This window comes from Oreochromis niloticus, linkage group LG7, assembly GCF_001858045.2.
Source record: "Oreochromis niloticus isolate F11D_XX linkage group LG7, O_niloticus_UMD_NMBU, whole genome shotgun sequence".
NCBI lineage: Eukaryota > Metazoa > Chordata > Actinopteri > Cichliformes > Cichlidae > Oreochromis > Oreochromis niloticus.
Window position 1 is genome coordinate 45,872,288 of NC_031972.2, and position 24,291 is coordinate 45,896,578.

At 39.4% G+C, this 24,291-nt stretch overlaps 1 protein-coding gene and 1 long non-coding RNA gene across 8 annotated transcripts; one reads left to right on the forward strand and one right to left on the reverse strand.

Annotated features, from left to right (window-relative positions):
- The first annotated feature begins 524 nt into the window (after positions 1-524).
- Positions 525-23,821, forward strand: ptdss2 (phosphatidylserine synthase 2). Of its 7 annotated transcripts, XM_003443840.5 has the most exons (14): positions 1,673-1,837; positions 2,337-2,670; positions 6,348-6,449; positions 9,062-9,144; positions 11,306-11,373; positions 12,013-12,147; positions 14,114-14,164; positions 14,412-14,525; positions 15,369-15,487; positions 15,583-15,697; positions 16,460-16,605; positions 17,545-17,730; positions 20,822-20,985; positions 21,721-23,821. In XM_003443840.5, exons 2-13 carry the CDS (start codon positions 2,465-2,467, stop codon positions 20,973-20,975), a joined length of 1,479 nt encoding a protein of 492 aa, XP_003443888.1. In that variant the 5' UTR covers positions 1,673-1,837; positions 2,337-2,464; the 3' UTR covers positions 20,976-20,985; positions 21,721-23,821. The 7 variants fall into 7 exon arrangements, with proteins under 7 accessions (XP_005451131.1, XP_005451128.1, XP_005451130.1 ...); XM_005451074.4 differs by lacking the exon at positions 1,673-1,837 and adding an exon at positions 525-715 and having other exon boundaries at positions 20,822-23,741; XM_005451071.4 differs by lacking the exon at positions 1,673-1,837 and adding an exon at positions 1,305-1,489 and having other exon boundaries at positions 20,822-23,741.
- LOC112847500 (uncharacterized) lies at positions 2,537-3,904 on the reverse strand. Its single transcript, XR_003221069.1, has 2 exons — positions 2,968-3,904; positions 2,537-2,709 (listed from the first exon to the last, which is right to left on the reverse strand). It is a non-coding gene; the product is annotated as an uncharacterized LOC112847500 (long non-coding RNA).
- Positions 23,822-24,291: the final 470 nt, after the last annotated feature.

A 24,291-nucleotide genomic window follows, 5' to 3' on the forward strand; every position in this document is an offset into this window, starting at 1 on the left:
CTACAAGTGTAGTTTGTGCTGTCAACATATCAACAAATACAAAGTACCATATAAATATTTAAAATATGTCATATTTGTCCTCTGACCTCTCCTTCAAGGCCAATAGATTGAGCTGAAGGTCAAAGTGATAATAATGTTATGCAGAACTATTTAAAACGATTTACTACTAACATTGTTTGTACTGACAACATATAGGCTTATAGGCAATGATATATGGGGATTCTAAATATCACCTTATATTTTGCATCCAAATATCATATCATATTTGACCTCTGACCTCATGTTTACATCTCACATCTCTTTCAAGTTGAACCCAAAATGTGTTATATCTTTAAAGAAAGCTTCATCAAGTCTAGTTAGTTTGAAATATCCTGTTGTATAATATTATATAATAAGCTAAATTATTCAGGTCCTCTTATTTACAAATCAGTACCTTTTTTCGCCTCTGGCAAGCACTCTAGTTACACAACACATAATAATAGCTGCCATGTGCAGTCAGGTATGTTGAGAGGGACGTCTTAAGGAGGAGCTTCTGTTTGGATCTTCAACTAAATAAACTCGGTGAGGACGTTTTAGCAAATAATATACCGACCTCACTGTGGCAACCTCTTAAAAGTTTCTGTAACAGCTGTCAGAGAACAGACAGTACGGCACATGTTCACATCTTGGTAGATTGCTCTATCTACGGGTAAATCAGACTGTCAAGGAATATTGGGTAAGTTTACACCACACTGATTACTAGAGACAAGATCTTGTGTATCAGGAGCTAAAGGTCCCAATTAAATATTTTGATTTAATTGGGAAACAATAAGTATGATTATAATAATCAATAAAAGTATGAGCTATTGGACAGTAAACCTGCAATTTCAAGAAGGCCAAAAAAGGAAACATTGTTTAATAAGTAACTGACTATTAATGTCAGAGGTGAGTATTATAAACACTATTTGTGGAAATTGTTGAAAGTTGTTTGGATTTTATGCTTCTTATGTTTTTCACTTACTTTATGCATGTAATGCTTCACGTCATCAGAAAGTCAGCGCAGTTGCTGTTTATAACTCACGAGTTTTACTGAATAACCTGGCAATGCTTTTTTATGCTCTCTGAAACAATTACGCATATCATTTTGTCATATGAAAAACAAAACTCTAAAAAAAACCCAGTTTGCTTTAAATAATAAGTACAAATACCATTTTGTTTATTTATATTTAACTGATTATTTAACAATTTCTGTATGCAAATAACGTCCGACTTTTAAACTAGGCGGAAATGACGACATACCTAATACCCATATATAGCACTAGCCAAAACAATGCGGGTTTTATAGTCTAACCAAGTTAACAGTGCAGTTTTTTGCAGTTAGTTGCATTAAAACCTACTGTTACTGCGAAATTTCTAAAACTTGCCATTTACTAATCAATATTACATATAAACGGATGATCCTTAACTAAACCCGCCAAATAGGTCAGGCTATCAATGTGTTAAATTTACGGTGAGTAACGAGAGTTCAACTTCCGAATGAAATATTTGTATTTCAAAATAAAATTGCTTCTATGTAGCGCATCGTAGAGAACTTTGTTGTGAAACGAATAAACCGGAGGCGGCTTGGTTGCTCAACCACACACCAGCGCTTTCGCTATGTCCACGTGACGCGCGTAGACGGTAAGGTCGCTGATGCGGTTTATCTGTTTGTAGTATCAATAAAGACGGGTTACGGGCTACAGTAATACACCAGAATACTTCCTTTGTTGCTCGGGTTCTTTTACTTTTACACAAATGTAGCTTTTTCTAGTTTCAAAATACATTCGGACTCCGGTCAGTAAGCCCATAAATTCAGCTGGTAAGTAATGTTAGCTTGATTATTTCCCCGGCAAGGAATGGCTAGCTAATCAATGATGGCATAAGTAATTATGGTTTTGCCTTGATTGGTTAATTGATAAGGAGCTTGTCAGTCAACGCAGTCTCGCTGGCAAGGTCAAACAGTCTGCTACAAATAGCTAATGCAGTTCACCAAGCTGCCTTATATCAACGCTACGTACCCATCGTAGTGCAGGCACAGTGATTTGTTTATCGTGTAATCCCCCCCTCCTCTCCAGTGGGCATGTGAGAAAGTGGTCGCCATTGCTGACACATTGAAGTGTTACTCTGCAGGTTATGTAGAAATGCCTTAAAATAAGTAGGCGGTGTCAAACCTGACTCGGTTGCATTTCTCATCTGCATGTGTGTGCGGCTGTCCGTGCCGGGCAGGTCAGCTCAGCAGTAGGGCGTGATTTTTCAGGTTATTCTCCCCACCCTTCAAGTGTCGCCCTGGTAACGTTCATTTCCCCCGACCACCACAGGATGCTGACAGCCACTTGGGTGGGGCTGACGCGGATGACAGTAGACGGGAGCAAAGCTCAGGGATAAACCAAAGCGCACGGGATCAGCTTTTTTTAAAGCAGCGCAGGGCGGCTGGTCGGTGAGAACCATGACCAAGCCGGAGTCGAAGAAAAGCGGCGTGGCTGCGGGCAAGAGCGTCGGCGAGCAGGTCAACAACGGCTCCGTGGATCCAGCGTGTCCGGATCAGAGCACAACCATTAAAGCCAAGGTGATGAAGCAGACCTCCAGGGAGAGTCTGCACCGGAGAAACACAGAGTGCGAAGTCTACGACGACGGGACCAACACCTTTTTCTGGTGAGTGTTTGTGGCGGTGTCAGTGCAAGTTCACGGCTCCTGCAGAGACAGAAGGGGGGGAAGCATGTGTTAGTTGACAGCAGGGTGTAATATGTGCTTCAAGGTGAACTGAAAGACAGGCCCAGAGCGACCTCCATTAATGATAGCAGATAATGTGACCTTGCTGTAAATGTCAGGTCAAACTGAAATGTTTGTTGTTGTTTTTCCATCCTGGTTAAATTATTCCAGTAAAAATGATCCACTAAATGTCACTTTTAAAGGTGTTGTGGGGTTTGCAGTGTTGTCATGGATGCTCACGTTGCACATCCAAGCTCAGGGCTCCTTGCCGACATGACACTTGAGAGATTCTTTGACATTCACGGCAGATCTGAAGGTGTGCCAGGTATAACGCCTGTCCTGCAAACTGTAGAAATGAGAGCATACTTCATTTATCTTTCCTAACGCCACACATTTTAATTCTCACTACTTAAACAAAAGTATGTATAAGCCAACTAAAAAAGAAAAAAGTATCCACAATGGGAATACGACACACATGTTGCAGGACACAGGTTTCGTTACGGTATGGTATGTAGCTAGTCTGGAAAAGTGGCATTCCCTTCTGCAGCCCTTTTTAATTTATAGCTACATTAGCTTTCCAGCCTGTCACTCGAGGAATATTTAAGCTTCCCTGAGTGTGTGTGCGGTTTTCATTTCTGCTTTGTGTACAAAAAAAGGATTGAATAAGAATCTGCTAAGCTATCCAATATCATTGGCAGCAGAGGAAACTGGTCCTCCCAGTGGGAACCTTAATGAGAATTTCTCATTACGGTGGTACGGCCTTGGCATCAGGTTTCTGTAGTGAGGTGTTAGCAGGAGCTAAAATACCTTTGTCTGTTGTAGTTATGAAAATACAAGAATCTTGTTTTATGTGGATTAATAATCAGGGTCACTTGTCCAGAACAGTATTGACAAATACATGAAGGCAGGGTTGCTATATTAGACTGAACCTAAACCAGGTTTTAGCCACTTATGTGGCAATTAAATGTGTCAGCAGTCATCCAGATGCAGTCTTACGACGTAGCATTGTAAAATTCAGAGCTGGCTTCTAGGGATTTTTAGCTGTTTGCTTTAGGGGTCAACATAACAACAGTCTGTGGGTGTTGTTAAACCGATTGCATCCTGAATTTTTGCTGTCTAGTATTTAAAAAAAAAAAAAAACAAGAACGGAAAGTGGTTCTTTCTGTGAGTCATTTGAATTTACATTCTACATTATTACATTATTACATTTTTATTTGTAAGATTTAACCTTTTTTTGTGGAACATTTTCAAGTGCTGACTGCAGATGATAAACCTGCATGTATGAAGCAGGTTAGGAACAAGATGGCAGTTGTTGGTGTATTTCCAAGTGTGTAGGTGGTCGGGCACCGCATGGACTCTGTGTGTCTCCCAAGTGTTCAGAGTTCATAGTAAAAAGCTGTATGGCAGCAGCTTTTGGTTAAAAATGGTATGCACATGACATACAGCCTGCATCACTGGCACAGGAAGGAACTGACAACGCCAAACTTTTTTCTCTTTTTTTGGGGGTCGTTTTAATATGCCTTATAACGAACTTGGACTGATTAAATGTAATTGTGCTGGCATTCCACTTTTATATTTTTCCCTTAAATTGATTTAGTGCTGAGCGATTTCAAAATGTGGCAGTTTTGTTCACACTGGTTTCGGCAAATGTCTAATTAGATGAAACTGACAGTTAAGCACATTGTATTAAATTCTTAGTTTGTCCGCCTGTCATTAAAGTCGAAGGCTATTTTAACCCCATTTCATCCTTAAATCTAGACTCTGATTAGTCATGAGGCTGGCATAAAGCAGAATCTTTTTTTTTTTTTTTTTAATCTTAACTTCAAGCTCAGAGGTGAACTTTGTTTCTAAGCTTAGCTGGTTGCAAACCGGTATTTCCGCTGCACCTTTCCACTCTTGGTGGTGGTGTATCGTTGTCAGTGAAGAGAGAAACCACGTCCTCCCCCTGTGGCTCCAGCCAAACAGGTTGGATAAGGAGGTGGAACAGGAAAAAGGCTGACAATACCTGGCGTACTGTCTTATACATCAAGCTTGAAGCCAAAAGAAATATGATTGAAGGTTGGCACTTTATTATAAAGAAAGGCTTCTTATAGAATTGCTATACTGCACTTTCAGGTACCCTTCAATTATTTTTTCTTTTAATCTAAATTCTCAGAGCAGCACATTGCCTTTGTAGTTTTAGATTAGATAGATTTATAAAGTATATATCCTTTGGCTGTTTACCCCCAAATATTAAGAGGCTTTTGCACCTGGTGACCCTTTCATTAATGAGAGGGCTGGTAGGAATAAAATGCACTTGCTATGATTGTTCTCCACAGGTTTAAAACTTGAGGCGTGATGGCATCTGTCATGTAAGATGTGTTATGGTTGCCATTTGGTTGTCACACTTGGTACAGATGTCTTAGCTTGGTACAGATATTTAGGTATTCACATAACGGTTAAGTAACAAAGAAAAAGTCATTGTACAAATGTTTCCTGTAAGTGCTTTGTAACGTGTATGAGCACCACTCAGATCAGTCATTGGTACATGCTGTCATGTAAACAGGTCGACACCAGTGTTGATTGTTCTTTATTTACTAAAGCTTAACAGTTCACCTACATGTTGCATGTTTGGATGCTACTTGGTGTCGAGGTTTATAACCCGTCACTTTGGGGTTTTAACCAACAGACAAAATGAGTTTTAAAAATATCTGGATTAGCTTTATTCCCAGAAATCCCTCCTCCCTAATGAATACTGGCTCAGTCCACCTGCAGCCTGATCAGCGCGAACATTCCAGGAGTGATAAGGAAACTCGGTGACTCTGCCACTGTTCTCAGCAGTCACCCCATTTGTCTTTCTAGAACTTATCAACTGTTATGTGCTTGTCAGCATTCCAAAGACCATTCAGGTCCCTTTGTCTTATTTATAATTCAGAAATCTCCCATTATATAGCGTGTATTCTCTTGACCCTGACATTATCGTAAAACTTTGCCCCGTCAGCTGAGGTAAATCCCTCAGGTTGCATCGACGTATATCTAAACAACTAGAATGTCATACCACAGAGGCCAAAGTATGTTTGCTGACATGGGGTGATGGAAGATACAACTTTGGCCTGTAGCCAACAACATGGCTATCAAACTCCAGCTCACCTTGTCTGGCAGAGCATACAAATTCTGTTGTTTAAACAGACCTGATACGAAGCTTTTCCATCCACTGTCAGGCACGAGATATGTGATGCAAAAGCTATTTTTGACTTTAAGTTAAAGAAAGGTTTGAACTGAAGCTTGTCACACACTTTGTAACTATTTTTAGCTATAGCAACACAGTTTCCCAACAGATTTCATCTCCTATTTTGTCCTTGATTTAACCCCATATATGCCTTTTGATATTTGGAGGCAACAAAGATGTTTTTAGCAGCAAGGACAGGACGTTCAGATTTGTTTAGACCGTTCCAATGTTGTGGTGTTATCTCAGTGTTGCTCAACGTTGTCCCATGGTGATGTCAGACAACATGAGCCGATCTAGGGGTTTTTTTTGGTTGTTGTTTTTTAATGTCCTGTGGTGACTGGTATTTGAATTTTCTGTTCTACAAATGGTACTATCATCCTTCTCTCTGTCCTTTCCCCCACTTTCACTGCAGGCGAGCCCATACTGTCACAGTGCTGTTCATTCTGACCTGCGCTCTGGTCTACGTCACGCTGTTGGAGGAGACTCCTCAGGACACGGCCTACAACACTAAAAGGTCAGTAGGTTGCATTTCTCCTTAGTGCCACCAAAGCCAAAACACTCCAAAACTCAGGCCCCAAAAAGTCTACTTTAACCCCAGGAGGCTTTTAAACTGAAGCTTTATGATATCATTTTTGCACCAGTTTATGTAGAGAGAGAGAGAGAGAGAGATTATTTTATTGGTAACTTAGCATTAGGAAAATTGTGTTTGATCATTTTGTTGTAACAATGTTTGTTGACAATACATCTTATACTGTTTGTTTCCCCTTGACTGATGCCACAAATTGAAGCAACAAGCATTTGTATCTTTATCTCGACTGTTATAGACTGCAACTGGCAGCAGCAGCTCTTCTTCTGTTCTGGAGATGGGCTACGAGTTAGACAGTCACTGTAACTGGAACAGCAGCAGGTGCAGACTGCTGAGGTTTGAGTTCATCTGCTTCATAAGGGACAGCGCATTTTATTGCTCAGTTTTTTTGTCACTACATACTTGGAGAATAGATCAAATCTAAATGTGAGGGAAACACCGCAATGCAACCAACCAACCAGTAGCTACTCTGATTTTTTTTTTTTTTTTTTTTTTAAACAACATTTGGAATAAACCACTTATTTCCTATAAACATGGGCAAGGAGCAAAAGTCACCATTTGAGATGAGTCACTAGCCTTTACAGTCACACTCACCTTGAGCTTTCAAGGCCGTGTATACAACCACCTTGGCCATGAAAAGAACACTATAAATACGAGTTGAGCATTTAGCAAGTGCATTTAATGGGTTTTATTTAAACTTTGGGGGAAAAAAAATACATCCAACTTTATCACGTTCATTAAACCACAGAGATGTGGATAAATGCCAGATTATTTCAGTTTCTTTTATTACTGCAAACTACAGAAAGTTGCAGAGTGACTGCTGGAAGTTGTACCAGCTACTTTGTGCTTCCTGTTAGGAAAAGGCAGTAAGTAGGAGGTGTAGCTGAGTTTCAAAGTGCTCTGCAGGCTGGTTGCACCAGAGCACTGTTCCTATGGGAATACATAAGCTGTTGCAGAACTTGTTTTTCTTGTGGCCAAAGTTTTTTTGGAGCTGTTGCCATGCTGCTGAATAAATATGGAAATGGAAATGATCAGACCTGTCCCTGATAGTGTTTGTTATAGCTTCTTGTATTTCAAACAGTGAGATTTAGTCAAGGCAAGTTTGCATGTGGCTTAAAACTCCCATTTACGTGTGTTACAGCTAAAAATCTGTGAAACAAAGCAGTGTTATTGTTAGTAGTTTTTATTTTTGACTTATGGTGACTTTGTACTTAGGTGTATTGAGAAGGTCAAGCACAAAACAGGCTTTATCAATGATGTGTGTTTGCAACAGACGGGGTGATTTGTAGGTTGCGTTTGTGTGGATGCTCCTTAACAGGATTTGCTGCCATCAGCGTAGTCCGGCTCCTCGGGATAAATACCCTAACAGCTTCACCCTGGAAGCGGAGCTCACTCTCAGGCATTGCTTGGTTACTCCTCGACTCCCAGTCAACCCTGCAATTCGGGACCACTCTCACTAGTTCACACACAACTTCACTTTGTGTGTTGTATTCTTTGAACACACATTCATTTGATTCCAGACTCACACAGTGAAGAAATCGATCCCTAAATCTCACATGCTCATGCTCCTACGCTTGTTGACTACCACGCACTGTAATCCCATTGTATGCTCAGTCTTTTAAGCCTGCTCTGTTTACTTGTAAGGTCAGGACAGTGTCCTCGTCTGGTCAAATCCGGTTTTCAGAGCTTAAATCAACAGCAACTTAAGCTCAACTTAGGCTGGTCTGATTCTTAATAAACACAAAGGAAGTTGTAATATTGAAATAGAAGAAGCAGGCCAGACCTCCAGATTCAAGTTATTTAATTATTAATTCTCCAAGCCATTATGCTCCCATTCATGCCTTGTCTGATTGATCTGACATCACAGATCTTAAAGGTTAACGGGGTTGAAATGCTGAGACTTGTGTAGCTGTAATAAAAGCCTTTCGGCCCCTTTGAAATGCATACTGATTTTAATTGAAGTCACAGTAATGGACAAACACAATTTGACTGAGCTAAAAAAAACAAACAGGTGAACTTCATGTCTTTATTGAACATGCTGGGCGAACATGTTGAGCCATCACCCTTAGATGTGTCCTGTAGCTACTTCTGAGACTTGAACAGTGATGTGGTGGAATTGTAGGCCATTCTTCCTACAATACTGTTCATCAATATTGACAATACTGACATCTCAATTGGGATAAGGACAAGATTTAATTTTTCTCACATACTAATTTGTTTTGGGTCAACACTTTCCAAACGGTTAAATCTTGTTGTACTGCCCCTTTTTTTTTTTTTTTTTTTTTTTTTTTAATTCCTCACACACAGAGCTGGACCCTTTCTGTTACACAGGACAAACAGTTTTTTCAGTCTAACCACATTCCAGTCTCATATCTGTAATTTAAACGCTGTAGTAGTTAGCATAGAGGTTCACTTGTTTCCTAGTATAAAGACATGAAAATAAGCTGTTTGTTTGTTGGTGGTTCAGTAAGAACACATTATGAGTAATCAATACAGAAATCTTTGTGATTCCAATGAATTCCCAAATGTGTGTCCTCTAGGGGTATTGTGGCCAGCATCCTGGTGTTCCTCTGTTTTGGAGTGACACAGGCCAAAGATGGACCTTTCACCAGACCGCATCCAGGTATGAAAAGCACATTTAACACCAGGTTAAAGTAATTCATGTCAAATCTCTCTTTTTATATTAAGAATATAGCATAAGTTAACAAAGTTGGCACTTGGAAATGCAAGTCGAAGTTCATATTAAAGCCATGTAGTGCTCTTTTTATTGAACCCTGGTCTGTTTTATTAGCTTTCATTAAATACTGGACAACATCCAGGATATGCCAGTTTGACATTTGTTTGTCCTCTTAAAGCTTCCAGATAAGTAAAATAGTTGAAATGCCTTAAAACAAAGGTTGAAAAGGGGATTGTGAAAACCGATTATATAAAAATATGTTTATCATTAAAAGCAGCTGGCAGTTGAGTCAGTAGTTCAGTCAGTAGTAATAACATTTTCATCCTCCTAATGGAAAATACACATCCTGGTTAGAATCAGCAGTTGATTGAAGACAGTCGTCAAATTAAATGAGTTTGCAGACAGTACAGACGATCCCAAATCATTCATTTTTATGAGGCTTTAAATCTCAGTGACTAATTTATAATGGGCTATATGGTTCTAGTAAATAGTGCATTAGGCATTGCAGTGGCATTATTCAGTGACACTGAAAATGGCAGTTTGTGACAGGTTCACACCTGATACAGTTGTTTGCCTGTTTACCTTTTAATGTATTTAAACTGTTGGTTAGGTCTCCACAGAGGCTTTTTGTGCCATACAAATGAATTTATATGAAACATCTTTGATCTTGTCATCCAAGCGGGAGTGGATGGAAAGAGATGACATTTGGAGTTCATTACAATACAGATGCAGGGTTTTCAGGGCATATGTGTGGGAAAAGGGAGAGAGAGAGTAATCTGTTACTTGTATGCATTATACGACACTGAAATACAAAGCTGTTGTAGGACATGTGAAAAACAATTGTAGATTTTGCTTGTACTAAAACCTGTTGCCCAGGTAGAAAAATCTACGTGCCTGACTGCAGCACGTGAGCTGTGGCAGTTGGATTTCTACTCTAATGCTTTTGTAAACTTGCATCCTAACAGATAGTTAGTTTTTCCTTCTTTAAATCTGATGCAGTTTGTAAAAGGTGCTACTATTTAAATAAGAGCACTCACAGCTTTCTAAACAGAGCTTTCATGCAGAAAACACTTAACATCTCCCGCACAACAAACACACAACAGCTAACTCCAGAGGGAAAGGGAGGAAGGAAGGAGGGAAAACAGGGCGTGGAAGGCAGATGCAGCGACATGCCGAATGCTGTCGGTTGTAGGTAGGCGTGAAGTGGTCGAGCAAGTATTTGGCTGCATTACTCGCACCTTTTGTGGGCTGATTGAGGGGATGTGGTTGTGTGTGTGTGTGTGTGTGTGTGTATGCAGTTGCTTCAATCTTTTGCTTGTTAATCCAGCAGGGTAGGTCCTGGTGTTTGTCACCTTACAGTTGGCTCTCCATAGACAACCATCATGGGAAAAAGACCCAGTAGGGTTTTTTTTTTTTTTTTCCTCCTTCAGCATTAAAACCTGTAGCTCCTGCTGAATCTCAGACTGGGTGTGTCAAAGGAAACTGAGCTTGTGAATGTGAATCACCACAATAATTCAGCTCAATAGCAGTTGAATTAAAAGCACTCCTCATGTGGGACTTTAGGACTGAGATTGGTGTTTACCACACTATATATCAGTCCTTTTACTTGATGTTTTATTTCTTAATGAAAATCAGGATCTCTGTCTTAAATCTTCAGAAACACATTATGACATTATATGTATACTGAGGTAATTCAGGCAGATGTTTATTAGTGGAAATGAACTAATGATTTGGGGTTGAACCAAATGCCAGGACCCCTAGCAACTCATTTCTGTATGTGTCATCAGGTGCTCTTTTTAAATGTCTTTAACCAAAATCCACATTATACATTTGTTTATGGTGTTTTTGTTGGAAAACTAGTGGGAAGACTTGGGGCAGCAACGTTGAAGCTATGTAACCGAACAGTAAAATATTACTCTGGACTGAGTGTCAAATGTTCATACCTGCAGGGAATAGAAGTAGTTAGATTTGGAACGTGGAACGTTTACTCAGCACAAATAGGAAATTGTCATGTAAAGTTGTTATTATTGTTTTTTCATTGTCTTTAAAAACAAAGTACTAATTTAGTTTTTTATTCAGTGTAACTGATTTCTCTCTCTCGCTCTAGCTTACTGGCGTTTCTGGCTCTGCGTCACTGTCGTCTATGAACTGTTCCTCATCTTCATCCTGTTTCAGGTTGGTGTGGTGAGAATTTTGCTGCCTGGAAAGGCTAAAACACGTCAGATCAACACGTGCAATGCAAATTCTTAGCTCATGGGAACTCTGTACACAATCACATGACAATTTTCCCACATCAAACTTCTCTTTTTGAGTTTTCTACTCAGTGATTTTGATGACACAGGTTTTCTGGACGTTTACTTTGACATTTAATTATAATCGTGGTCTCCAAAAAGAAGGCCAGATGGAATCCATAAGTACTTCTTAAAGTGTAGTCAAGCCTGGGCAAAATATCGGGCTTTTTTTTTTTTTTCCCTCCCACTATCACGTGTGCTCCAGACTTTGGTGCTTTTTCTGCTGTGATCCCTGGAAGCCTCTTTTCACTCTCCCAATTTAATTAAATTGTCACTGAGCCAGACCCTTCAGACTGCCCTGGACACTGTAAAAGAAGAAGAATAAAGGGGGGGTATATTTAAGCATCTACTTCCTGTTTGTGCGAGGATAATTTTAAGTTGTTGCTAGGTAAAAAGCAATAAAATTTTACTTTTATGCCACAGAAATCTGTCGTTAGTTAAAGGAGGACACCATCTGATATAGCTTGTGTAGAGATGTAAGGTCTGGTGGTACTTGCTCTTATTCTTATCCTCTTTTATCCAGACGGTTCACGATGGACGACAGTTCATGAAGTACATTGACCCCAAATTAGGGGTTCCTCTCCCTGAGCGCGATTATGGGGGAAACTGCCTCATTTATGACCCTGGAAACACTACAGACCCTTTCCACAACATCTGGGTGAGAGAATGAATTTTTTTGCTTTTCATGTTACTCTTTGCAGGTAGGAATGTTTGTAAGACTTGAGTTTTTGATAGTATTACGTCGTTGAAAACAACTCAGTAAGAAACAGGCCGCCTTCCTAAAAGTAACATTTCTTGTCCAGTCATGCATTTATAATGTTGTGCATATTGTCCTCAATTAATGCTAATAAGGAAGTGGCCCAGATACAGGAAAAAAAAATATGGCAGCTTAGATGAATCTGTGTATGGCCTTTTGTGTCACAGTAAAACTTCTCTTATCTCTTTTTCTTCTACTTTATCTCTCTTTCATTCTCAAACACACAAGAATACAGTTACTGTGGAGGTGTGCAGCAGCTTGAGTCTGGCGCAGATTACAGTCCATCAATAGAACCAGGCCTTCCTCTCTCTGCTGCCATGACCCAGAGCCCATCTCCACTAACAGTCTGATTTTAGCCTCTAAAACCCCATTTCTGTGAATAGACTTTTTAAAATGTCAAATTACAGCCACATATTTATAAATAACTTTACTTCGGTTGTAGGAAGTTGCATGTGAAAGGACAAGCTAAAAAAATGAGTACATAAAAATGTGCTGAGTTACTAAGCAGAAATAATATGATCCAAATAGTAAGGGTGGAACTGTGTGTTTAATTGCATTTTATTTGTGCTTTGTGATGCCCAAAGAGGCTTTGTCCTGTTCAGTGACCCAGTACTCTCTGTGCTAATTTCTTCCTGTTTCCAGTGTGAACTAGATGTGATGCTTTATTTGAACACAGATGGTCTTATTTTAACTGTCCGAGCACAAGTAGAAAGCAGCAGGACTTTTTAGAGCACAGGCTGTGAGCATCTCTAAGCACTCTTGCTGTTTTGGATTATATCAGTGGAGCAGTGAAACTTAAAACAGAGCTCAATGAGCTGAAATGCATTTTGGAAATGTTAATAAATACACACAGTCGCAGGTCTGTGTTTTAATGGAAAGTTAGAAACCTCATCCCCATAGGATGCTTATCATGATCCACTACCAGTGTAATGCAACACATCTCCCTGTTAAATGGGTTACTTTGCAGTAAATACGGTGGATGGTTGGCACTGCACTCAGATGTGGAATTTCACAAATCAGTGGCTGCATGGTTATCAAGATCAGGGTTCTGGTGCCTACATGTGGCTGCTGGGATATAAAACACTGAAGGAGCAGCTGTGTGCAGTTTCTTACAGTGCACTGTATTTATGTGTAGATGAATGGAGAGCAGTCAATATACAGGCTTGGAGTGATTAATAATTATTGTTTGTATTGACAACATATAGGCTTACAGGGAATGATCTATTTGAAGATTCTAAATGTCACTTTATAGTTTTCATGTGATTATGTCACATTTGATTTCTGATCTCACTTTTACATTTCACATCTGTTTTTCTTTCCAGTTGACCCTAAAAAGAGTTATTTTTACCCCTCAGTCGTAAAAGGCTGAGGGGGTATTTGTTGGCACCAACTTTGGAAATGCAATAACACGAGAACAAAGCAACATAGTAGATTCAGATCGATGCCATGGGTCTATCTACTAAAAATCTTTAACGAGTTCAAATCTGTGACCTTGACCTCAAAGTCACAGATCAAGTTTTCTGAAAATCTTGTGAATGTGATAACTTGAGAACAAGGTGACTACAGATGTTGAAATTGAGATCACTGGTGCAGCTGCTTGGAGCCTGAGGGGCTGATAACATTTTTGTAACCTTCCTTAAGTAAAGTGTAACCCTTTAATAAATATTGATAGCTTTAGTTTGGATTAATTGTGTCCATGTGACACTTCTCATTTGCCTCATTGGCATAACATGTATAGCTAACTGTGATTTTACTGTCTTAGTGTTTGTCCAAACGATCAACAGTTTAATGAAAGGGCTTTTCACGTGTAAGATTTAGGGGCAAAATTGTAGTTGGGCGTGCTGTTAAACATTATTTGTCTCTGCAGGACAAGATGGATGGCTTCGTGCCAGCTCACTTTCTCGGATGGTATATCAAGGTAGGTTTGCAATAAGCTGTCTGACATGTTTCATAAAAGCAGTTGAGCGTGCAGTCCTCGCTGTTGTGTACACATCACAGATTTAAATGGTTTGACTTTGCAAAGATTACAGAGCACCTAGTCAATAAGTGCCAAGTGAGGTCATTCCCACTCTGGTGTGATCATTTATTGACAAGTAAAGTTGCACCTTTTTATTGTTTATTGTCTGTTATCTTGCTGACCTCCTCACACTCTATTTTCCCTCCAGACTCTAATGATTCGGGATTGGTGGATGTGTATGATAATCAGTGTCATGTTTGAGTTCTTGGAGTACAGTCTGGAGCACCAGTTGCCTAACTTCTCAGAGTGCTGGTGGGACCATGTACGTACATTTGTGCTGGTTTCTTCTGATTACAAAATACTGTGTGACACACTTTGAGGTTACTTTGGTTGTTATGTCTAAGTTTTCTGAGTGAGTGTTTTGTAATAAGGCACAAATAGTAAAAATGAACAATATCTTTAAAAAAAAAATTCCTTGCCACATTGAAGAAATAAACATAAGATCGAGATGTCTTCTCTTTAAAGCGTGACAGTGTTTACTGCAGATATAATCCTGCCTAATGTGGACAGATTTTTCAAATGTGTTTATATTAGACAAGAAGTTTCTTTGAACCAAAGTGTGACCAGACAAAATTTTCAAAACAAGTATTGCATTGTAAATGTGTTTTAAATTTAAACGTAAAATTAAAGGGTTTTACGGACATTTTGCAGAACAAATTATATTCATCGTGTGTTAAGTTGGGAGGGTCACGGATCTCTTGCTCTTCAGCACATTTATAAGTAAAAGCACAGAAAGTGGAAGCACGGGAGTGAATTTTTTGCTAGTGATATTTCTAATGGCAACAAAGTCCTCATTTGTTTGCATGATAAGAACTTTATACCAGCAGCTAACTAGGTGATCTAATTAACAGAAGGGGTAGCTGGTAAAGCCAAGTGAGCACTGCTGGAAAGCAATAGAAAAAATCCAAATATAAACAGACTGTAATTATATTCACGACTGTAAAGATAAATACTGCGGTTGCTGTTGCTACTTGTTACTCACAAAAAATCTTAGTTATGGTAATTGTAAATTATGTTCAAGGTAGAGGAGAGGTGGTGTGTGATAGTTGGTTTGGAGGATTACTGCACCTCACTTACCCTTTTCTCGAATTGTTTCTCCATCTAGTGGATCATGGATGTGTTGGTGTGCAATGGGTTGGGGATCTACTGTGGCATGAAGACCCTGGCCTGGTTGTCTATGAAACCGTATCAGTGGCAGGGCCTCTGGAACATTCCTACATACAAGTATGACTTTATAAAAGACATTTCTTTGCAAACATTTTAATGTTGGGCTTCTGTATTTGTTTATATTTAATGATATCTCTGTCTGTACTTGGCAGGGGGAAGATAAAGCGTATAGCATTCCAGTTCACACCTTACAGCTGGGTGAAGTTTGAGTGGAAGCCTGCTTCAAACCTTCGCCGCTGGCTTGCTGTGTTAGGCATCATCTTTATGGTAAGAAATGTTAACATAAAGGGAAAGAATTTGTCTCACTGCAAAAAATGATGACATCACCATGCAATCAAAATGCACAGCAAATGTAATGTATTTAGACTCTGATATATCGATAATACAGGTTCATGTACTGGCCTAACAAATATATGTATTAATATATTGCTGATATATCTCTATCTGGATTTATGACTGTTGATAAATTAAAGTGGAAAAAGTAAAAAAGAGATGGTAGAAACACCCTTCAGCCATGTTTTGAATGTCGGCGTTGCTTAGTTTGTCCGCCAGAGGCCACTCTGCTACTTCCCTGTTAGCAACACATTGTAACGCTGCAAACATGACAACCACCCAATGTGAGCAAAGGCGGGTGGAGCATAAACATCAAATCCAGACAGCTTGTTGTGACAATAGATCAAGATTAAGCTTAAACAGCACTGTACTGTCGTCTTAGAAAGGACTCTCAAATAACTGTACATAACAGACACATGGGAAATGTGTTTCATGAATTGAGGAGAGAGGAAATAAAATATCAGATTTGTAATTCATCAAATATGGGCGTAGTTATGTTGGCTCCATTTCTGTTTTTGGTTCCCTGCCTGACACCTGAATTAGTTCACTAAATGTAAAAGGTTAGTTCTTGTTAGCTAGTGGAAGAGAAAGGCGTGCCCAACATGGACTGATTGTTGTAACTTTTTCTGCTTTTCTGTGTTGTTTTTGTGTTCTCAGTGCTTCTAAATTAAGATATTTTATCTCCTATCTCGCCAGTTTCTGTTGGCAGAGCTGAACACCTTCTACCTGAAATTTGTGTTGTGGATGCCTCCTGAACACTACTTGGTGCTGCTTCGCCTTGTCTTTTTTGTCAACGTGGGGGGCGTAGCCATGAGGGAGATCTACGACTTCATGGATGACCCGTGAGTAGCAATGCGCAGCTTTTCTTTTGGGAGTTGGACAGTTTGACCGGGTGTATAATAAAAGACTGTATGAAAAAGAACTTGTTGACATTCAGCACTGATTCAGTTTAATCAAGTGTTTGCTCTTGAGTTTTAAACTGGTTATCGTAGTGCAAATTGAAATCAGAAAACTAGATAAGCACAGCAGTGAAGAAATGTGTCAGTCTTCTGTGTACTATACACAGCAAAATATTTAGTAAGAACACCATTCATACATACCAGCCATGAGCAAACATGTGTATTGATAAGAATATGTTTACTAGTAACGGAAACATACAGAAATGTTTAGTTTTCTGCTATTTTTCCAGTGTTGGGTCGTGTTGGAGCTAGAGGTATTTCTAGTGATTAACTGATTAAACCTGAGGGATTAGAGTCTCATAAAAATAGACTGAATTAAATATGTCCATGTATTCCACATGTATTTAAAAGCCATTTTTAACTGTTTAAATACCAAATGCAGGGAAATGTGTGGTGTGCACACACAGTGTCAGATTAGTTTGCCAAATATGACTAGCATTAGTGGACTTCTTTACTTGCAGGTTAACGTCATCACAGCTCCTGTGCTGTTGTTAGGAATTACTCTGATTGTATTCCAGTTCATTGTAGAACAGCCTGCATATATAGCAAAATACTGCAGTACTGTACTAGTTCTGTTTAACCAGTGTTGTCCACTAACAAAATTCATATAATTACTCAGACTGTAGTATTTCTGGTAGACTAGAAATGGTAGTATCATTTACCGGTTGACTATTGAAACACATGGGTAGTGACATGGTGCTGTGCATTATGGTGTTACATCACAGGCTTACATGTAACCAGTAAATATTAAAAATAAACAGTAAATGTATCCTCCCTATTGAATAATTTTTCCATAATAACATTGTTTCATTTTCCCAACAGGAAGTTCCACAAGAAGCTCGGCCAGCAGGCGTGGCTGGTATCAGCAATCACAGTAACGGAGTTCCTAATAGTGGTCAAGTACGACCCCCACACCATCATGCTGCCCATTCCTTCTCTTATCATTCAGTGCTGGTTTTTAGGAATCCTCCTCATACTCATCTGGACCGTGTGGCGGTTTTTCATCCGGTAAGTAGTGGGATGGGTTATTTTATTTATTTATTTGTTGTTGTTTTGTTTGGGGGTTTTTTGGGGGGGGGGGGGGTTGTTGAAATGTAATGAAAGTCTTTGCTCTTCGTGTAAAACAATTAGGCTTTAAGGAGGAAAGATTTCAGCTTCTTAACCATTTCTAGCTTGTGTCTAGTAAACACAATAACTACACTGGGACCAAAGTCCAAAGTATTGCCTCTGTTTTTCTATTTTGGTTCGCTGGACACCGTACAGTCTATTTGAGACAGGTCCAGTCTACCTTTGGGTCGTTCTTGTTTTTAAAGTACGGTATTGTTTTTGTGTGTGTCAACTTTCTGTAGGTTTTCCTCTGGTCTGTTTCATATAGAGTCCAGTTATGGATCTGTAGAGACGTCCTACATGCTAATTATAGGAAGGGAAGTTGGGAATTGGCAAAAAGCAGCTGGTTTCCAAATGAACTTTGTACACTCATGCAGGAAAAAATGACAATCTGTTTCCATGCTGCTGTTTTGCACTTCACTTTTGCTTTAAATACACTGTTCATGGTGACTGATGAGGAAATACAGTTTTAATTACAGTTTAAGAAAGATCTCTGCACACGTGAGTTTCCATCCAGTGTGCTCCTGCATTTCATTTGGTTATTCCTCGTGAGCTCATGGAGTGTGTTTATTTCTTTTTTTTCTTTTCTCTTTTTTTTTTTTTTTAAATGTAATTTAATTTTTTTTGAGCTGCCTTATCTTTACTGTGTTGTTGTTGGTGGTGGTGTTGTTGTTGTTGTTGTTGTTGTTGTTGTTGTTGTTGTTAGGTGCAGCCTGCCCTGGCATGTTAAGCTTGTTGTCTGTTTTCCTCCCCTCCCCTTCCTTACTACTTCCTGCTCGTGCTCAGCAATAATGCAGTAATGTCCTTGCCAAGCAAGGTAGGTATAGGAAAAGTGTAGGGTTTTTGTTTTCTTTGTTTGTTTGTTTGTTTCCCCTTTTCTAAGACATCACCATTTGGATCTAAAATCATGAATAGAGGATCTATGGGATCCTCTAGAGAACGTAGTTAATACTCTGCATGGCTCCATCTCCTGCATGGCACTTTATGGATTCTTGCTGTGGTGAATTTTATCGTCTTCATTTCCCTTCACATCATTTTTACTCTCAGTTCCAGTCAGTTTAGTGACGTTAGAGGGCATTCAGTTTGTGTTGACACTGTTAAAGTGAGTCAGGACAGTGAAACCCAGAGGAACTGATACCCCCCCACACACACGCACAGACACAACCACACACTAACCATCATGTGACAAGAGCCAGTGAGATCAGCTCAACCACTTCTCCTGGTTGACTAAAGACAAAAGCGTGCCATTATCCAGTTATTCTGATCAAAGTGATTTATTTTTTTTTAACAGAACCTTAAGAATTTCCAAGCACTGTTTGACCCTATTGTACACTCCCAGTCTGTTACCTAATATGCTTCATTTAGTATGAGTGGACCGAGGTGAGTGCTGAGTGCATGTTTCGTTTTGAGGTGTGTAACAGCCTGGTGCTCTTCCATTAAGTGTTACAGAGGTCCTCATGAGGAGCATTCAAAATAATATTAATGTTAACAATAAACATAGTAACAATAATAAGTACTTTTTTGTGAAGTGCTTCCCAGAAACAGAATAAACTTGCATGAAAAGAAATGTTAAAATCAATTTATATATCATTTAAAATAAGTTCATTGTCAAAAGAAAACTAAGATAAAGAGCCGAAGCGATCGCCTTTCATCTTTAAGCATGAGATGGACACAGTTAACGGGTTCCTGCCAGGGGATCTCAGACCTTGCACCGGTTGCTATGCAGCAGTTCAAGTACATATTCCGGAGTCAGGCGATGAAATGCTTTAAAAGAAATAAGTAAATTTTAAAATCGATTCTAAAAGTCATGGACAGCCTGTGCAGAGTCATTAGGGTTAGAGTAATATGTTCACTTTTCCTCGTTCTTGTAGGAAGTCTTGTTGCTGCACAAACAGAAGTCTGTGTATTCATTTCTGATTGTTACCTGTTAAGAGACTATTGCAATAACCAGAGAGAAGGTAAAAGTGAAAATGAATGTCACTGAAAACTCAGTGTTGATCGTATCCTCGCACATTCCTCAGGCATTCGTTTCTTAAAAAATTTGATTAAAATCAAACAACACACCCAGATTTCTGGCAACTCATTAAACTGATAAAGTTGGTACTCGGCTGCAGGCTGTCCAAACCAGATCTAAGAAATTTTGGTTTATCGGATTTACATTTTTTTTAATTTTTTTATTTTTTATTTTTTTTTATCATTATTATTTTTATTTTATTTATTTATTTTTTTTAAATGCACATATCTGTTTCTTGATGTTGGTTAAACAGTTTATAAGGTTGACGAAACTTGTTGAACCTTACTGGGAAATGGAGCAGTGTGTTATCAGCATAGCAGTGAAACAAAATGTTATTTCACCGTATAATGTGGCCAAGTAGTAGCGTATATAATGAAAAAAGTATATTAATATTGTTCGAATGGCATCCAGCTTATTTTGGGACACACAAATGATATTTGTTGTCAAATACACAAAAGGTCCCTGCCCTCACCCCCAACCAGTGGCGGCAGATGTCTGCCCCTCCCTGAGCCTGGATCTACCTTCCAGTTCCTTCCCACTGTCACCAAGTGCTTGCTCAAAGGGGGTCGTTTGATTTGGTTATCTCTGTCGGTGAATCTCTGTTTTATTCATTTTTCCCCCTGCCCTTCCTAAGCAGGGATTTCATACAGATTGACTGATCATTTCTTGTAGTGATGGATTTATTTGACAAAGACAAACTGGGAATTTTTCTTAGTCTCAAAAAGTAAGAAATGCAGTTCACGTGAGACTTTGAGAGCAGAGCTTTATCTTCTGTTTGTGATGTTTGTTAAAGTAATCAGCTGTTTTGTTTGTTTTTTCTTTTAATATAACCCAGTGTATAGTGTAGGCGTAGGAATTATAAGAAAGAAACCTTCTGTGAGAAAAGTTAGTGGACCAGAAACCATCTGGGAAGACACGACCCTCAGGGATGACACGCTATAAATAATGCGTGTGCTCTTTCCTTCTGTCTTCTCACAGTGACATCACACTCCGCTACAAAGAGACGCGCCGGCGTAAACAGGAAGCCCCTGCTGACTGGGACCGCCCGCTGGGCAACGGCAGCACGGCCGCCCCCTCCGGGCGCAGCAAACTGAACGGCAGCTCCGAGACGCTGAGGCAGCGGAAGTCCTGAGAGGAAGCCGGTCAGTCACGCTGTCAGCAGCGAGTGAAGGGGGACAGTGAGAGGAGTTGAGGAGAAATGTAACACAAGAAGACACTTAGAGGATGGACACATACTGTTCTTGTGCCTACATGAACCAAGTAGTCATATAACACAGGCAAGGGGGTGAACGGGGCAATTTTCATTCGGTGTATGTGTAGTTATTGTCCTACTTCCGGTATTTACCTCATTCTGTTTCAAAGAACATTTGGTGGATTAACAGACAAGATAGTTTTGCATTAGTAATATATATTTTTGAATGTTTGGTGATAAGATGAATCAGTACAGAATCGGAAAGTAGATGTGCTCTTGACCAATAATTTTTCCATTTTCTCAACTGCACTTTGTCTTTAAAAACAAAAAAGCGAAAGAAGAAGACTGGAGGAGGAACATATCTGTCACTGTAAATATGCTTAATCCTGTGTTGTGCAGTCATATCAGTGCAGGTGAGAAAAAGGAGAGCATTTAGAGGAGTTTCTGAAGGTGTAATGACTGATCTGGATTCTGTTTTATTATCCACTACTATGCAATCTTCAGTATCACCCTGGGCGCGAGTAATGATAACAACACATGGCTGTTCAGATTAGTTTAAGTGACACTTACTTTACCAGCTGATTCCTGATTCATTCTGACAGCTTACACTAGGTTTAGTCCCAGGTACATGATGTATTGTTTACATGTGGAAGACAATTTAAGCTTTTGTTTTTTTCATTTACAGTTCAGCGTTCATTCCTGGAAGCACTGAGCCTTGAGGGTTCTTGCTCAGATCCTCCTTTAGTCACACACACGAGAGGAAAACTGGTCAAAGCCTTTCTTTCCTCTCAAGCTTTGTTCTTGAAAAGAACGACAAGTTTGTTTAAAAAAAGAATAAAATCAAGATGTACTATATTCTAGTTATTTAACTGGTGATAATAATATACGTGGTGTCTGGGATATAGTTTGAGTGTTTTTTTTTGTAGCCGTTTTCTTATCACTGTTATTTCTTTAGGGTAAATCAATGCTAAACACTAGATTCCTTTTTTGTGAAATGAGGTTCAGAGAAACCTGCAGCACTAACATCCACATCCACAACAGACGCATTGATGGGAAGCTGTGCTTGGTTTTCCTCAGACCGTGACGTGTTTGTTCCCCGTAACAAAAAAGGATAAATGGCAGAGATGTGGGTGTTCCTCTACACTTTTTACCATTTGTCACTTTAGAATTTAATATTCGATTCCTTTTATGCCAAACATTCTTCCAGTTTTACATTTTGGGGTTTTTTATGATTTTATTTTATTTTATTTTTTTTCTTTTCTCAGCTTTGCGAGCGTCACCATATTGCACATGCAATCAGCCAAAGCTTAAGATCTGCTTCTTGCTAAAGCCATAAGTACCATCCACCATGAGGTACCATGCACCTCAAACTGCTCATTTTGATTCTTTCTGAGCTGAGTTTCAGCGCCGTCAGTGTCTGCGTCTAGTTATAGTGTTACGAAAGGTCACCTGGACGTCAGGCGGCTAAAACCAAATTCACCTGTACAGCCATGATTACAGCTAAAAACTCCTAATTATGAGGAATTGTCTTAGTTGCTTTTGATCTGTGTCGGTGACAGCTGCTAAATGTAGAGCTGCCACGATTCATCGTGCTGATAATGAATTCATCCTGAAAACATCCAATCACTACTTGCTTACACATTTTCTTAAAACGATCAGCAGATTAATCTGATGATGAACACAAGTGTTAACCGCTGCTCTAGTGAAACATGAAAGTGTTTCAAAATAAAAATAAGCTTTACATTAAAATGATTTAGGTGGTCAAACTGAAACAAGCTGGAAATATCAGCATGTTCCAGTTTCACTCCCAACTCTCACTGTTACCAAAACATTGCGTCCGTGTCCTGTGACTGTCGGGGTTCAGTTAAATCTGTGTTGCTCACCGTGTCCCGGTGACTCTGATATCTGTGAAATGAGATCCAAATTCTGGTCTGTTTTAGTGAGGCTGCAGTCGTTTTCTCGTGAATGTAATCCAGCAGATTCAGCTGTTCAGACAAGAGGGTCACAAACACTAAGCTGAACATCGTTTCTGCAATGCTGCACCTCCTGCCGCAACATTTAAACCACCTGCCTGGTACTGGGTAGCTCTGGTCACACAGGGCTCAGCCAAAGGCCCTCCAGGGGAGCTCTTTGGTGTCTGGCACTGGGATGCTAATAAGGTATTCTTTGGGTCTTGTGGGTTGTTTGCAGTGGGTCCTCCACTTTGACTTTCTGAGGGAGGCCCCTGTTTATGGGGGAAATGTTTAGTCTGTTTAGTTGGGAAGTACATGATGGAGTTACTTATGGATGTACTCAAGGGTTTCCTAGCAGACAATTGCCTTGTAACATGACCAATGTTAGTCACTTCACCTGTCAGTGGTTTGAGTGTTGTGGACCTTGCTCTGACTGCAGCGATTTCTGTGTGAATTTCAAACTAATGTTTAGCTGATATTTCAGATTTTGTGCTTGTTTAACCTGTGCTGTGCTAATTCAGCTGCTTGAGGGTTTTTTTTTTTTCTTTCCTTTTCTCTGTCAAGTACTTTCAGACACGGGCTGGGTATCCACTGTGTACCTGTGTTCGTGCCTTGAATTGGTCAAAACTGTTTTTTGTTTGAAGTAACTGAAAACTTAAACCCAAGTTATGAATTTGCACATCAGCTCTGCATTAGAAAATAGTGAATTAAAAATGAACTTGAACACGTAGAAGCAGTGTGGAGCAAAGTGGAATTTTAAAAAAAACAACAAAAACAGGAACTTTAGTGTTTGCGGTTCAGTTTAGTTTCACTTGCAGCCTCATGGGGGCGGTAGATGCCTGGTTATCTCTACCCTGTGCAGTCATGTCTCCTGGAGATTGATCATTGACTGCTTGCTGTAAATGCCATTTTCAACTTGGATTGTGTAAATGTGAAGATGTTGATCATAAAAAGTGAATATGCTGCTGCAACACATACTTTTATAATGTTTTCAATAAAATAAAATAAAAACTGAACTTTGCACAGTCTGTTTTTCTGAGTAAATCAGGTGACGGATGTTTTAATTGCCTCAAATGGAATTAACTGTTGGTGCTTCAATGCAGTTACAGTGACCACCCATCGGTGATACTATAGGTAAGTAATGTGTCCTTTGTAGTATCTATTATTGCAGAGTTTCAGTGCTTTTTTTTTTTTTTGTTTTGTTTTTTTGTAAGGGCAGAAAGTTTTCATGCTTGGTAAGTTTGTATACAGTGTCACCATGGAAACAAATTCCATCAAATTTTTATCTGTTTTGCTCTTGATGT

Coding starts and splice junctions, on each gene's coding strand:
- ptdss2 (XM_005451074.4), top strand. CDS start 2,465: ATGACCAAGCCGGAGTCGAAGAAAAGCGGCGTGGCTGCGGGCAAGAGC. Junction 9,145..11,305: donor TTTCACCAGACCGCATCCAG/GTATGAAAAGCA, acceptor CTCTCGCTCTAG/CTTACTGGCGTTTCTGGCTC. Junction 17,731..20,821: donor GTGTGGCGGTTTTTCATCCG/GTAAGTAGTGGG, acceptor GTCTTCTCACAG/TGACATCACACTCCGCTACA.